At 58.2% G+C, this 12,800-nt stretch overlaps 1 protein-coding gene across 10 annotated transcripts in view; it reads left to right on the forward strand.

The window, feature by feature from the left end:
- Positions 1-12,800, forward strand: part of RAB3IL1 (RAB3A interacting protein like 1) — a 49,778-nt gene that overhangs the window by 27,928 nt on the left and 9,050 nt on the right. For 3 of the 10 annotated variants that reach the window (XM_085010939.1, XM_085010940.1, XM_085010942.1), the window contains exon 2: positions 213-274. The exons of 4 other annotated variants lie outside the window; for them this stretch is intronic. Coding sequence is in view for 3 of the 6 variants with exons in the window: in XM_021082923.2 (XP_020938582.1) it covers positions 2,116-2,126 (11 nt within the window). In the remaining 3 variants the exon portion in view is untranslated. Of the gene's footprint in view, positions 1-212; positions 275-1,911; positions 2,127-12,800 lie in introns of those variants that run through there. 3 more of the 10 variants (XM_021082923.2, XM_085010937.1, XM_085010938.1) reach the window with 1 other exon arrangement.

Here is a 12,800-nt window from a genome sequence, read left to right on the forward strand (position 1 = left end):
TCTCAGAAACAGAGCTCACGGGGCTATGAGACGAGCTAGTGAGGCCTTGGGAGTCCACAGGAAGCAGATGCTGAGATCATGGGGTATTTCAGGCTAGTCACTGGGGTGGTGACAGTGACCCCACACTTGTCCTTCGAAGCCTTGCTCAAGGGCCTCCCCAGGCCACCAGCCCTCCAGGGCTGACACTCCCTCCACTCCTTATCTCTCACCAGTCGGGGTTACCACGACTTGGACCAGGTCTTATCGCCTGCCTGGGCTTGTGAAGACTTGGAGGGTAAGCGTCCTGTCCCGAGCTGCTTTTGTGTCATCCGTTCCACAGTCCCCTAAATAGTGAGCAAGGTCCAGGAAGACCGCAGTTGCTCAAGACTTATTTGGTGACAGATTCGTCAACAAACGTGTAATGACAGCTTCTCTGGGCCAGACCCTGGGCAGGACTGCGGTGGGTGGAGAAACTCAGCTCCAAGGAAGAGCTGGTCCCTGCCCTTGGGAAACCACAGTTGTGGAAATGATTGTCCTGCAGAGTGAAAGGGCATGGGAGGTTTGGAGGTCTGGGCAGAATGAACAGGCCCTCATGGAGGGCTGCCCAGGTTGTTCACTGCACAAGGCGCCAGCCAAGGCAGCATGCATGTGAGCAAGGCATCAAATCTGGCTTGCCCTCCACTCACCAAGCCCCGTGGCTTAGCGTGAGCCGTGCCCACCTAGAAAAGGAGCACTGGTCTCTATTTTGAACAGTCCCCATTCACATAGCAGTGTGTGCCCTGGGCAAGCAGTGGCCCTGGAAGTTGAGGTCCTTGAGTAAGTCCCCCAGCCACATCTCCCCACCATGCTGGAGCCCCAGGAGGACAGAGCCTCTGTCTATGCAGTTTCCTTTGGCTCGCCAGCCTATAGGGCCCCCAGATTGTGCGCTCAGAAGGGGTAGCTGAATGCATGCCTGAATGAAATATGTGCCCTGAAACGAAGACCCCAACCTCAAGCCTGAGTCTGAGGGTAGGTAGTGCCCTGAGTTCTAGCAGCACCTGGAAGGGAAGGAAGTACCTCCTCCCAGCCTCCCAGGCTTCCTCTGGACCTGGACGGTGGAAGCCCTGGTCCCTGGCAGGAGAGAAGTGGGATTATGCTCTCACTGGAGCATTCCCAGGTTGAAACGGACCCTAATGATCAGGGCTCAGGATAGGTGACAGAGGGACAGAACGGCTGAAGGACACAGAAGACCATTCAGGGAGTGATTTGGCAGAAGTTGTGGGACTTGACAGGGCTGTGTGTGTGTGTGTGTGTGTGTGTGTGTGTTGGGGCGGGAGGGTGCATGTCCCAGATCAGGGATGCGGGGTGTCTGCTCAGAGCAAGAGGGGAGGCCCTGGTTTGGCTTGGTACGGTGGGGAAGGAAGGCTGGGGTTGGAGACTTGGGCCAAAGGTGGAGCTTCTCTCAGGATAAGCTCCCAGGAGGAGAGAGAACACTTGTTTGGGGGTCAGCCCCCCTTCTCACGGGGAAGGATGTGGCGCAGAGACTGGCGCAGAGCAGGGAGCCCAGGGAAGGAGTGATGGCCAGAGGGCCGGGTCAGGGGGTGGGAGGGTGTCTGCCGGCCTTCAGTGACAGTCCGCGACGAATCAGGGAGCTGAGAGCCTGGGGCCATTGTGGGTTCTTGAGCAGGGGTGGCCCTGGGAGGGTGCTGCGCTGAGCTGCCCTGGGCGGGCGGGTGCCTGGAAGGGAGCTGGAGCATCGGAGCGTCGCGCGGGTCGCGGCAGGATGGGGACCGGCTCCTCCCCCACGCGGGCCGCCGCACCGTCCCGGGCGGGCGGCCTGGAGCCGGCTGGGCCGGGAGCGCGCGCGAGCTCCGCGTCGGCCGCCGGAGGGGCGGGGCCGGGCACGTGTCCTCGGGCCACCCCTCGGCCACGTGACCCGCCGAGGGCAGGGTCGCTGCCGGACCCGGGACCGGGGCGCAAGCCAGGGCCGCACAGACCGGCAGGGAGCGGGCCGGACTGACAGGCGGCGGGGCAGCCCGGCGGGCCCGGGGCGGAGTCGGCTGCGGGCGGGGACGGCGAGGGGAGATCGCGGCGGCGGCGGCGGCGGTGGCGGCGGCAGCGCGGGGGACCGACGCCCGGGAGCCCCGAGGCGCCGGGATGTGGAGCGGGTAGGTCGGCGCCGGGTCTGCGGCTGCCTCCGGGGGTGGGACGTTGGCGGGGGGGGGGGGGGCGGGTTCCCTGCCCGGTGTGTACCCCCACCAGGAGGGCCTCTGCGCCCCCATCCCTGCCCGCGTTCTAGCGGGAAGACTGACGAACTGATTCGCACCTGGGGCTGGAAGGACACTCCGAGGGCTCGGGGGTCTCTCCGGGGGCAGCGAGTGTAAAAGGTGGACTGCAGACCGTCCGGAGGTGACAGCGCCAACTCCTCGCTCGTCGGGAGCCCAAGTGAGGTTGAGGGGGCGGGGAGAGGCATGCAAGCCAGAGTAAGTCTGGGATATTCATTCACTTAGAGGAGGGACCCCCCCCCCACCCCCACCCCGAGACTGGGTGAACCCTTGAAGAGCAGTGCCTTTGGGGAAGGGGGGAGGGGCGCTGGGTTTCTGCCCGATTCGCTTGCAAGTTGGAGAACTTCGATTGAGGGCTCCTGGAGCCTGCTGGGTTCACAGATGTGGGGTGGGAGCTCCCCGCAGCCTGGAGGGGGGCCAGTCAGTGCAGACTCTGGGCCCTGGGCTAGTGGCTCCAGGACCTGTAGCTATTCATTCTCAGGGGGCCGTCCCAGTCCCTGGCGGACCAGGTGTGGGACCCTTCCCCTGTAATGTGCAGAAAAGCTATACGGTCTTCTGGAGTCGAGTAGGGTAAACACTGGAAAAACCAGGTCCTGGAGATGTGGCCGGAGTGGGGGTGAATTGTATTCCTTTAAGAACTGGGCCAGATGGGTGGTCCCAGGACTGGGCTCCTCCCAGCCCCAGCTGGGGGAATGAGAGAAGCCCCAGTGGGGAGGCTGGCCCGCTGCAGTTCTGCAGCAGGCTGGATCCACTTTCCTTCTTGGCACCTAGCGAAGCTTGAGCTGAGACGCTAGGGGAGGGATGGGGGATCCACCCCACCCCAGCAGGGGCTGCTTGCTGAGAGAATGGGCTCCCGGTAGGGGCGAGGTGTGAAGGGAGAGAGTTAAGCAGAGCTTGGATTCTCTTGGAATCACCGCCCTGGGGCAAGGGGAGTGAGTGTAGGGAGAAGGTGGTTGAAGTGGGTGCGTGACACCTGGGGAGGTTAGGGCCATCCCGCCTGGGGTTAACTGTGTCTGAGGAGCTTGCGCAGGAAGCTTGTGACTCCTGGTGTTGGGAGCACCCGGGCAAAACCCGGCCACCGAGTTGCTGTGTGATCTTGAGAGTACGGCCTCACTTCTCTGGGCCTCTAGGTAAAATGTGCCAGATTGCGTGGTGGGAGTGGTCCAGGCCAGAGCCGGACAGACAGGTCTGGGAGCTGCCGGTAGATAGATACGCACTTTATTTTTGTTTTTATTTTTTTGCTTTTTAGGGCCGCATCCGCGACATATGGAGGTTTCCAGGCTGGGGGTCTAATCAGAGCTACAGCTGCCACCCTACACCACAGCCACGCCAGATCCGAGCTGCGTCTGCGACCTATACCAGAGCTCACGGCAACACCGGATCCTTAACCCACTGAGCGAGGCCAGGGATTGAACCCGCAACCTCATGGTTCCTAGCGGGATTTGTTTTCGCTGCGCCACGACGGGAACTCCTAGATACTCGCTTTAAGGACAGGATCAGAGAGGTCCTTCTGGATGGACCCAGCTGCCAAGCCGACCCCCACTTGATCCTCACTGTGACTTCATTGGATCCTGCGGGGCTTCACTAGGTGCAGCGCACACAGTAGGTGCTCCATAAATGCAGATGGAAAGCACGAGGGGCAGCATGAGAAGCCGGACATCCGTGGAATGAGAGGCAGAGTGTGGGGGTTACCTTGAGCACTGCCTTTTCAGGGACCCCTCACTTGGCTGTTGGAGGCAGGGATTGAAGGATCAGGGGCCAAGCTGCCAGCACCCACTGGGGCCTGGTGTCCTAGGCGCACACCCAGACCCCAGCGGCATCTGGGAGGGACGCTGTTTGGGTCACACTTGCCCAGGTAACTGACAGCTGCTGTGACAGCTCTGGGCAAGTGCATACTTGGGATCCTGGCTCCTAGACCAGGAGGGGTGGGGGGGGGGTGACCCTGGCTAAGCCTTGGATGTCTCTGGGGCTTGCTTTCTTCATCTGGAAGACAACTGAGCGATGTCTCTTGGGTGCTTGCTCTGTTAATGGCCCAGGTCGTGGTGCCAGTTTACCTTCTTGGCCCTGGACCCAGGGCTGCTCCCCTGGGGTGGGTGGCAGTGGCAGAACCCTGCAGGCACTTGGGTGGACGCTCTTCCTTGGGACTCTTGAGTGTGGGCCCTGAAATCAGGACCTAGAGGGGGCTCCCCCCAAACCAGGCTGCTCTCCTCCCCATCTCCCACCGGGTCCCATGTTCCATAGTCTTGGGTGCCAAGCCAGCTCCAAGGTGATAGGGCAAGGACGGTGACTTGGGTACTTCTGCTGCTAACACAGTGCTGGGCACTCGAGACTTAGACAGCAAGGGCCAGAGTTTGGGTTCTTGGCTAGTTTTCTGCCACGAAGTGGCCACGTGACATTGGTGTAACCTCTCTGTCTCAGTTTTCTCTTCTGATGGATGGGACTGACCATACCTGTCTTCAGGGAGGGACAGGTTTGATGGATGGATTGTGGGGGAATGAGAGACCACCCTGACCTCCCAGGGATGGGGAGCTGTATCTTTGCTGCAGGCAGGATGCGGGGGAGCTCCAGGGCTTCCAGATGGGCTGTGTGATCTGGAGAAAGTCACCAACTGCTCTTGGGCCTTGGCTACCCCTAAGGGGCTTGGATCTGTGAGGTCTAAATCACAGTGAACTACAGGCTCTGAACCGGCGTTTGCAATCTGGCCTAGGAGATCCAGGATCAGAGAGCAGGGGAAAGGGGTGGTGCAACTTTCACTGTCACCTCCTCCGCTTGGAAGCCCTCCACGATTTAACTACCTTCCCCTCCACCTTGAAGGGCGGAGATAGCGCTCCTGCTGTTCCTTAAGCAGCACATCTCTCTGGGGGCTCAGATTCTCATGAGAGTCCAGCTTGACCTAGACTGTCCCGACATTGGCACAAGATTTGTGCCCAAAAGGGTAGAGGAGGGGGGAAGCAAAATGAATTATACTGTGAGGTCGGGGGCTCAATGATATTCCTGCTGAATCTGTGCAGATTGGGTGAGTCAGGACGGGTGGGGTGTCTGGCACGTGACAGGTGCTCACTGGGTATGTGTGGGATGTTTGAGGTCTTGGGGTGTCCGAATCTTCCATTGTGGCTGAGCGGGTTAAGAACCCAGCTAGCATCCATGAGGGTGCGGGTTGGATCCTGGTCTCGCTCAGTGGGTGAAGAATCTGGCATTGCCCTGAGCTGTGGCATAGGTCACAGACACAGCTCAGATCCCGCGTTGCTGTGGCTGTCGTGTAGGCCGGCAGCTGCAGCTCCGATTCGACCACTAGCCTCGCCTGGGAACATCCATAAGCTGCGAGTGCAGCCCTAAAAAGGCAAAAAAAAAAAAAAAAAAAATCTTCTAGGACTAAACAGGCAGACGTGAGGCATGTGAAGTGTGCCCTGCTCTGCCCCAGTAGAGGAGGGAGCCCGCCACCCCCTCAGCCCTTGTGCAGGCTCCCAGTGGACACATGGACACAGGGCTGGATTCTCTCATCAGAGCTGGGCTGGGCTGGCAGACCTGGGGCTATGACAGGGAGAGGCTTGGGCCGGTCCACCTGCCTCAGGTGTTCTGACCTCGCTGCCTAGCATCCTCGAAGCTGCTCCTGCCCTCCTTCCCATCCTGTCCCACGTTCTACCAGGCACGGCTGCTGCCCTCCTGCGCACACCTGCTTCCCCCTTCCTGGAGTGGTCCAGGCCCTCCCTCTCCTACCCCTGGGATCCCTGGCATTCTTCTCTTGCCGTGTATGACACCATTGTCCCATTCTTCTGGAACCCTCCCCTCCACCCCTTCTGTTCAGGTCTCCAGGCTGGCTCTCTGTCCTTCCCCTCATCCAGGCCACAGCTGCTCCCTTGGGGCTGGCGCCTTCTGCCTCAGCCACCACTTCCCAAATGCCTCAGCTTCCTGCCTTCCTGTCCCTGAAAGACCCCCCTCTCAGTTCCTCATTCCTGTCATGGGCACCACTGTTCTTACAGTCCTTGGGTTTTTTTTTGTTTTTTTGCTTTTTAGGGCTGCACACGCAGCATATGGAGGTTCCCAGGCTAGGGGTCTAATTGGAGCTGTAGCCGCCGGCCTACACCAGAGCCACAGCAACACCAGATCTGAGCCCCATCTGTGACCTACACCACAGCTCATGGCAACGCCAGATCCTTAAACCACTGAGCAAGGCCAGGGATCGAACCCGAAACTTCACGGTTCCTAGTCAGATTTGTTTCCACTGTGCCACAATGGGAACTCCTTTTTTTCTTTTCTTTTTTTTTTTTTTTTTTTGCTTTTTAGGGCCACACCCAAGGCATATGGAGGTTCCCTGGCTAGGGGTCAAATTGGAGCTACAGCTGCTGCCCTACATCACAGCTACAGCAATGCCGATCCTTAACCTACTGAGCGAGTCCAGGGATCGAACCTGCAACTTCACGGTTGCTAGTCGGATTTGTTTCCGCTGTGCCACAACGGGAACTTCCCTTGGTTTTTAATTATATTTAATATATTATATTTAATCATAAAAACTTATATTTTGTCTCTCCCACTCCAGTCCCTGGTCCTCCCATAATCGCCCCCCCCCCCACATCTTTTGTCCCTCTGTGTTCCCTCTGCATGCATTCCCTCTGCGTGTCCCCTCCTAGCCCAGAGCCTGCCTGGCTAGAACAGCCACCTTGCCTGGAACCCCACCACCCCCGCCACCACTTGGGCACTGTCTCAAACTTCCTCAAACCCCATCTGCATCCTGCTTCACTTCTCCGAAACCACCATTCATCCCCTCTCCTCCGGGCCTGACTTTTCTGGGTGACAGTTCACATGACACATTAGTGCCTGGCCTCTGGTTCAGTCCCCCCCCCTCCCACCACTTCCCCTGCTGTGTGTTCCAGCCAGGTTGCCATCCCTCTCTGAGCCTCAGTCAGTCCTTGGTGTCTCAGCAGATGAAAGACCCAGTGTTGTCATCGCTATAGCTGTCACTGCTATGGCACGGGTTTGATCCCTGGTTTTAGAACTTCCCTATGCTGCAGGCATGGCCAAAACCAAACCAAGCCAAACAAACAAAACTGGGCTGGAGGGGTTTCCAGTGTGGCTCAGCATGTTAAGAACCTGACTAGTATCCATGAAGATGTGGGTTTGATCCCTGGCCTCACTCAGTGGGTTAAAGATCAGGCATTGCTGTGAGCTGTGGTGTTAGGCTGGCAGCTGCAGCTCCAATTCAGCCCCTAACCTAGGAACTTCCATATGCTGTGGGTGGGGCCCTAAAAACAAAAACAAACAAACAAAAAACAACCAAAAAAACTGGGTTGGCAGAGGATCTCCCTGTCTGTCCATCGTGACATCCATGGAGTTTGTGGAACAGTGGGCTGGCGGGGATGTGAGCAGAGCTTGGGAATCAATGATGTGTTGGTGGGTGTGGAGCCGAAGACGTGGCCATTCTCTGTAGGCCGAGCCTGGCTGGGCTTGCAGGTTGGTCGGGGAGCCAATATATGAAACCTTTCCTGGGACCCCCTTGGCCCCGGGACCAGAGTCACTTGGCCGTCAGCCTCAGTGTCCTCAGGGATTGCTGGTCTGCCCAGGAAGCCCTGAGCAATGCTGAACTGGGCCCCTGTGCTGAGGCTATTCTGGAGCCAGGCTCTGGGTCGGGCGGGGTTCCTGCAGACTCGACCAGCTGCAGCAGTCCCGGAGCTTGGGCTTGGTGGCTCCAGGCTGAGGGTGAGGGTCCAGTGTGAGCCCCCAGCCCTCTCCTTTCCCTGGTTTTCAGTGTTGACTTGCTGGGTCCTCCCCTGCTTGCTTAGTGAACCCATTGTGCCTGTGCGCAGAGGGCAGGGGGGATCTTTAAGTCAAAGAGTGACCTGGGCTGTGGTGGGCTGGAGGGGAGGGGGTTTGAGGGCAGAAGGACCCCGTGGGAAGCGGGATGGGCCAGGGCTGGGAAGAGGTATATGGGACCCTACCTTGGCCCTGCTGGGGGTTACTGGGTGACTGGGGACCTTAGAATCCAGGGGTGGCCCTCATTTTGTCTTTTTTTTTTTTTTTTTTTTTCTTTTTCTTTTTAGGGCTGCATTCGAGGCATCTGGAAGTTTCCAGGCCAGGGGTCAAATTGAAGCTATAGCTGCTGGTCTACACCACAGCTACAGCAATGTGGGATCCGAGCTGCGTCTGCGACCTACACCACAGCTCACGGCAACCGTGGATCCTTAACCCACTGAGCGAGGCCAGGGATCAAACCTGCATCCTCATGGATACAAGTCAAATTCGTTTCCACTGAGCCATGACGGAAGCTCCGGAAATAGCCTTTTTATTTTTTAATTTTTAAATTATTATTTATTTATTTTTTTGTCTTTTTGCCATTTCTTGGACCGCTCCCGCAGCATATGGGAGGTTCCCAGGCTAGGGGTCTAATCAGAGCTGTAGCCACCAGCCTACACCAGAGCCACAGCAACGTGGGATCCAAGCCGCATCTGCAACTTACACCACAGCTCATGGCAATGCCGGATCGTTAACCCACTGAGCAAGGGCAGGGATCGAACCCGCAACCTTATGGTTCCTAGTTGGATTTGTTAACCACTGTGCCACGACGGGAACTCCCCAGAAATAGTCTTTTTAAATCTGAGATTGAACCTGAATCCTCAGGGATTCTGTGTCAGGTTCTTAACCCACTGAGCCACAATGGGAACTCCCTCATTTGCCAGTTTTTGTGGATGGGGAGAAAAGCCTTGCTGGCCTTCCTAGGCAGGCCTGGGGAGCCAGGATTGTGGTTCCTGCCTCCCCCCACCTTGTGCATTTCCTGGGGAAGTGACCCAGCAAGGCCCTTCCTGTATGAACTGCCCTGGGCTCTAGCAGTGGAGCTGGCTTCAGGATGGGGCATGTTGGCTGTTCCCATTGACCTCTGACCTTGCCTCTTTCCATCTCCTGCCCTTGGAGTAAACCCCTTCCCAGTGGCTCCTACAGGTGTCCTGGACACCGAACTCTGTTTCTGCAGGGAACTGGGGACGGAAAGGTTTGCACAGGGGGCCGCGGACCTGGACTGGGTGGGGAGAGAGGCAGAGCTGAACGTGAGTGGTAACCCGTGCTTGCCAAGGGCTGAGTCCTCACCGCCACAGGCGCGCTGGTCTGGAAGCCTAACGAGTGGAAAAGAGCCGCTTTCACCTTGGGCGGCCCGAGGGCCCTGGGGACCCTCTTTCATCTGAACATTGAGTCACAGGAGCTGGCCTCTGGGGAGGGTCCGCAGATCCCAGCTTCCCGCCCTGTGCCTGGTGGAACCTCCTTTCTCTCTGGCGCCTGCTCCCCTGGTGACCACGGGGTGGTCCTGCTGTTTGCATGCTTTCTGCCCTGAGGATTTGCTCCTTGGGCTTTTCCACTGGCATCAGGGGGAGGGTATCGGAGACTGTCGGGCCACCCTGGACCACCGTTTCCTCTGGCTGCACAATAGGGCCCCATCGCCGCCGCAGCAGTGGGCTAAAGTGAGAGCCTGCTGGGGAAGTGATGGGGGGCTGTCTGGCCACACCCCCAGCCCTGCCCCTGGGACTGGCAGGAGAGTTAGCCTTTTGCTGTGGCCTTTCGCTGTGGCCAGCAGTCTTATGCCCCCCAATCCCCACCAGGCAACGCCCGGGTGGTCCCTGCTGTGGAGCTAGATGTCTGAGACCTGGGATACTGCCCTGTGCCCTGTGCTGTGCCTCTGAGTCTCCTCCTGCCTGCCCTTGGCCACTGTTCTTACTCATTCTATTGTAGTGGGTGGCGCCGAGGTGGGGTCCCCACCAAGCTTGAGTGACCGTGGACTCCCTCTCAACTGAGGAGGTGGGGCTGCCTTAAAAAAAGAGTTCCCTTCGTGGTTCAGTGGTAATGAACCCAACTAGTATCCAGGAGGACTTGGGTTGGGTCCCTCGCTCGGTGGGTTAAGGATCTGGCGTTGTCGTGGGCTGTGGTGTAGGTTGCAGATGAGGCTCAGATATGGCGAGGCTGTGACTTGGTGTAGGCCGGCGGCTGCAGCTCCCATGCAACCCCTGGCCTGGGAACTTCCATTTGCCATGGGTGCAACCCTAAAAAAAAAAAAAAAAAAAAAAAAAATGGGGCTAGGCCTCTAGGCTCTCCCGTGGGCCCCCCATTTCAGTTGCAGGACACAGCCTGGGCAGGCATGGTGAGGGTGGCTGTGGATAGCCCCCTCTTTACCCTACTCCTTATCCAGCGACTTCTTGATTCTTTTTTTTTTTGTCCTTTTTAGGGCCACACCCATAGCCTATGGAGGCTCCCAGGCTAGGGGTTGAATCGGAGCTGTAGCCTCTGGCCTACACCACAGCCACAGCAACGGTGAATCCTTAACCCACTGAGCAAGGCCAGGGATCAAACTCCCAACCTCATGGTTCCTAGTTGGATTCATTTCATTTCCACTGTGCCAGGACGGGAACTCCAACTCTTTGATTTTTAGGGCTTTACCCCCAGGTGCAGGTACAGAAGCAGGTTGAGAAAATTTTGGTGACCTTCCCAGGGGCCACATGTGGATCGCAGGTGGGAGCCTGGCATGGACCCGGCCCTGCCCACGTGGCTGTGCTCTCAGCCACAGCTCCTGCAGCCCTGGCCCTCCCTCTCTGGGTGGCAGTTTCTGGGCCTGGGCAGAGGCTGAGAAGCCAGTTTGGGCTGGAATTGGGGCACATGTCCCTAGCACAGCCAAGGAGGAGCCTCCTGGGTGTCCCTGGGTCTAGCAGCCCTTGATCCCGAGGCAGATTCTACCTGGGGAGCCTTGGGCCTGGGCTGAAGACCCGGCCACCACCAACTAGCTGTGTGACCCTGGGCAAGTCCCATCACCTCTCTGAGATTCCATCCCTCATCTGTAGGACGGGGACCATACCAAGGATGCTGTTGAGAGTTTGATTTTTGATTTTTGATTTTTTTGGCCTCGCCCAGCATGTGGACGTTCCTAGGTCGGGGATTGAACCTGTGCCACAGTAGCAACCTGAGCCACGTCCATGCTGGATCCTTAACCTACTGCGCCACAAGGGAACTCTTGTCGAGAGTTTGTTTTGTTTTGTTTGTTTGTCTTTTTTAGGGACAAACCTGCAGCCTATGAAAGTTACTTTGTTCGGGGGGTCTTGTTGGCGAGGGAGTCCCTGAGGCTTACGGGCCTGAGGCGATGGCATCCAGGGGACACACGGGTGTCCGTCCCACGTTATCTTATTTAAAATTCTGGGGGCTCCCATTGCAGCTCAGCGGTCACAAGCCCAACTAGGATCCATGAGGCCATGGGTTGGATCCCTGGCCTGGCTCAGTGGGTTAAGGATCTGGCACTGCCATGAGTTTTGGTGTAGGTCGCAGATGCGGTTCAGATCTGGCGTGGCTGTGGCTGTGATATGGGCTGGCAGCTGTGGCTCGATTCTACCCCTAGCCTGGGACCCTCCATATGTTGCAGGTGTGGCCCTTAAAAAAAAAGGAAAGAAAGGTCCCTGTCTGGTCTAAATGCTGTTGACAGAGTGACGGGTGTGTGCTCCCACTTTATTCATCAAAGCCCCAAAGCGAGGCAGGACCCAGCAGTCGGGCAGGGCCATGAGGCGGGTTGGCAGTGGGCCCATGGCTGGGGTCCCGGGTGCCTTTTGTCTTAACCAAAGGGGACCCTGAGGCTCAGGGGGCTGCTCAGTGACTGTCCCAGGGTCCAGAGCACAGGGAGGAGGGACAAGACAGCCCCCAGCCTTGTCGTACACATGTCCCCTCTGCAATCCTGAATTTCCTGACCCCTCTGGCCTCGTCTTTCCTCCCTCCTGTGCGGGCCCCTCTGAGCCCCCTCTGTTCCCCTGCCCCACAGCTCTCGGCAGCCCAGCCCCCCACCCTCAGCCCAGCCACTGCAGCTCAGAAGCTGCTGGCTCAGGAGCCGCCAACTTTTGCTGAGTGCGCAAGTCCAGAGGTGCTGTCTTGGCACAAACACCACTGCCCAGCCCTCTCCTTCCCTCCCTCTTCAGGGTCCTGGGGGCGGAGTGGGGGGTGGGGGGGGTGGAGTCAGGCGGGGGTGGGGAGAGCCGAGGCTCGTGACCCCCACCCCACGCTCTATCTCTAGGGTCTTCAGCTTCAGGAAGAGGAGAGGCCTGAGACCCAAAGTGGGTGTTTGAGGTCACAAGGCAGACCAGCAGAGAGCTGGGACCGCTCCGCCACTCAGTCCAGAGGGCAGGAAGTGGGGCGGCCTTTCCCAGGCCGCTTGCAGAATCTTCCTGCCTGCCCTGGTTGCCCTGGCCGCCCTGGCCAAGTCCTTCCTCTCTGGTCCACCCTGAATGGCATGAATTTGCATACAATTTGCATTAAGAAGCAACAAGGGGGAGTTCCCTTCATGGCGCGGTGGTTAACGAATCCGACTAGGAACCATGAGGTTGCAGGTTCGATCCCTGGCCTCACTCAGTGGGTTAAGGATCCAGCGTGGCCATGAGCTGTGGTGTAGGTTGCAGACCCGGCTGAGATCTGGTGTTGAAGTGAGCTGTGGTGTAGGCCGGCAGCTGTAGCTCTGATTAGACCCCTAACCTGGGAACCTCCATATGCTGCCAGTGCGGCCCTAAAAAGACAAACGACAAAAAAAAAAACAAGCTATGAGGTCCGCCAAGG

This window comes from Sus scrofa, chromosome 2 (assembly GCF_054392235.1).
Source record: "Sus scrofa isolate SSC_HxYL_T2T_F1_AM1 chromosome 2, Sscrofa_HxYL_maternal_Yorkshire_Landrace_v2.0, whole genome shotgun sequence".
Taxonomy (NCBI): domain Eukaryota; kingdom Metazoa; phylum Chordata; class Mammalia; order Artiodactyla; family Suidae; genus Sus; species Sus scrofa.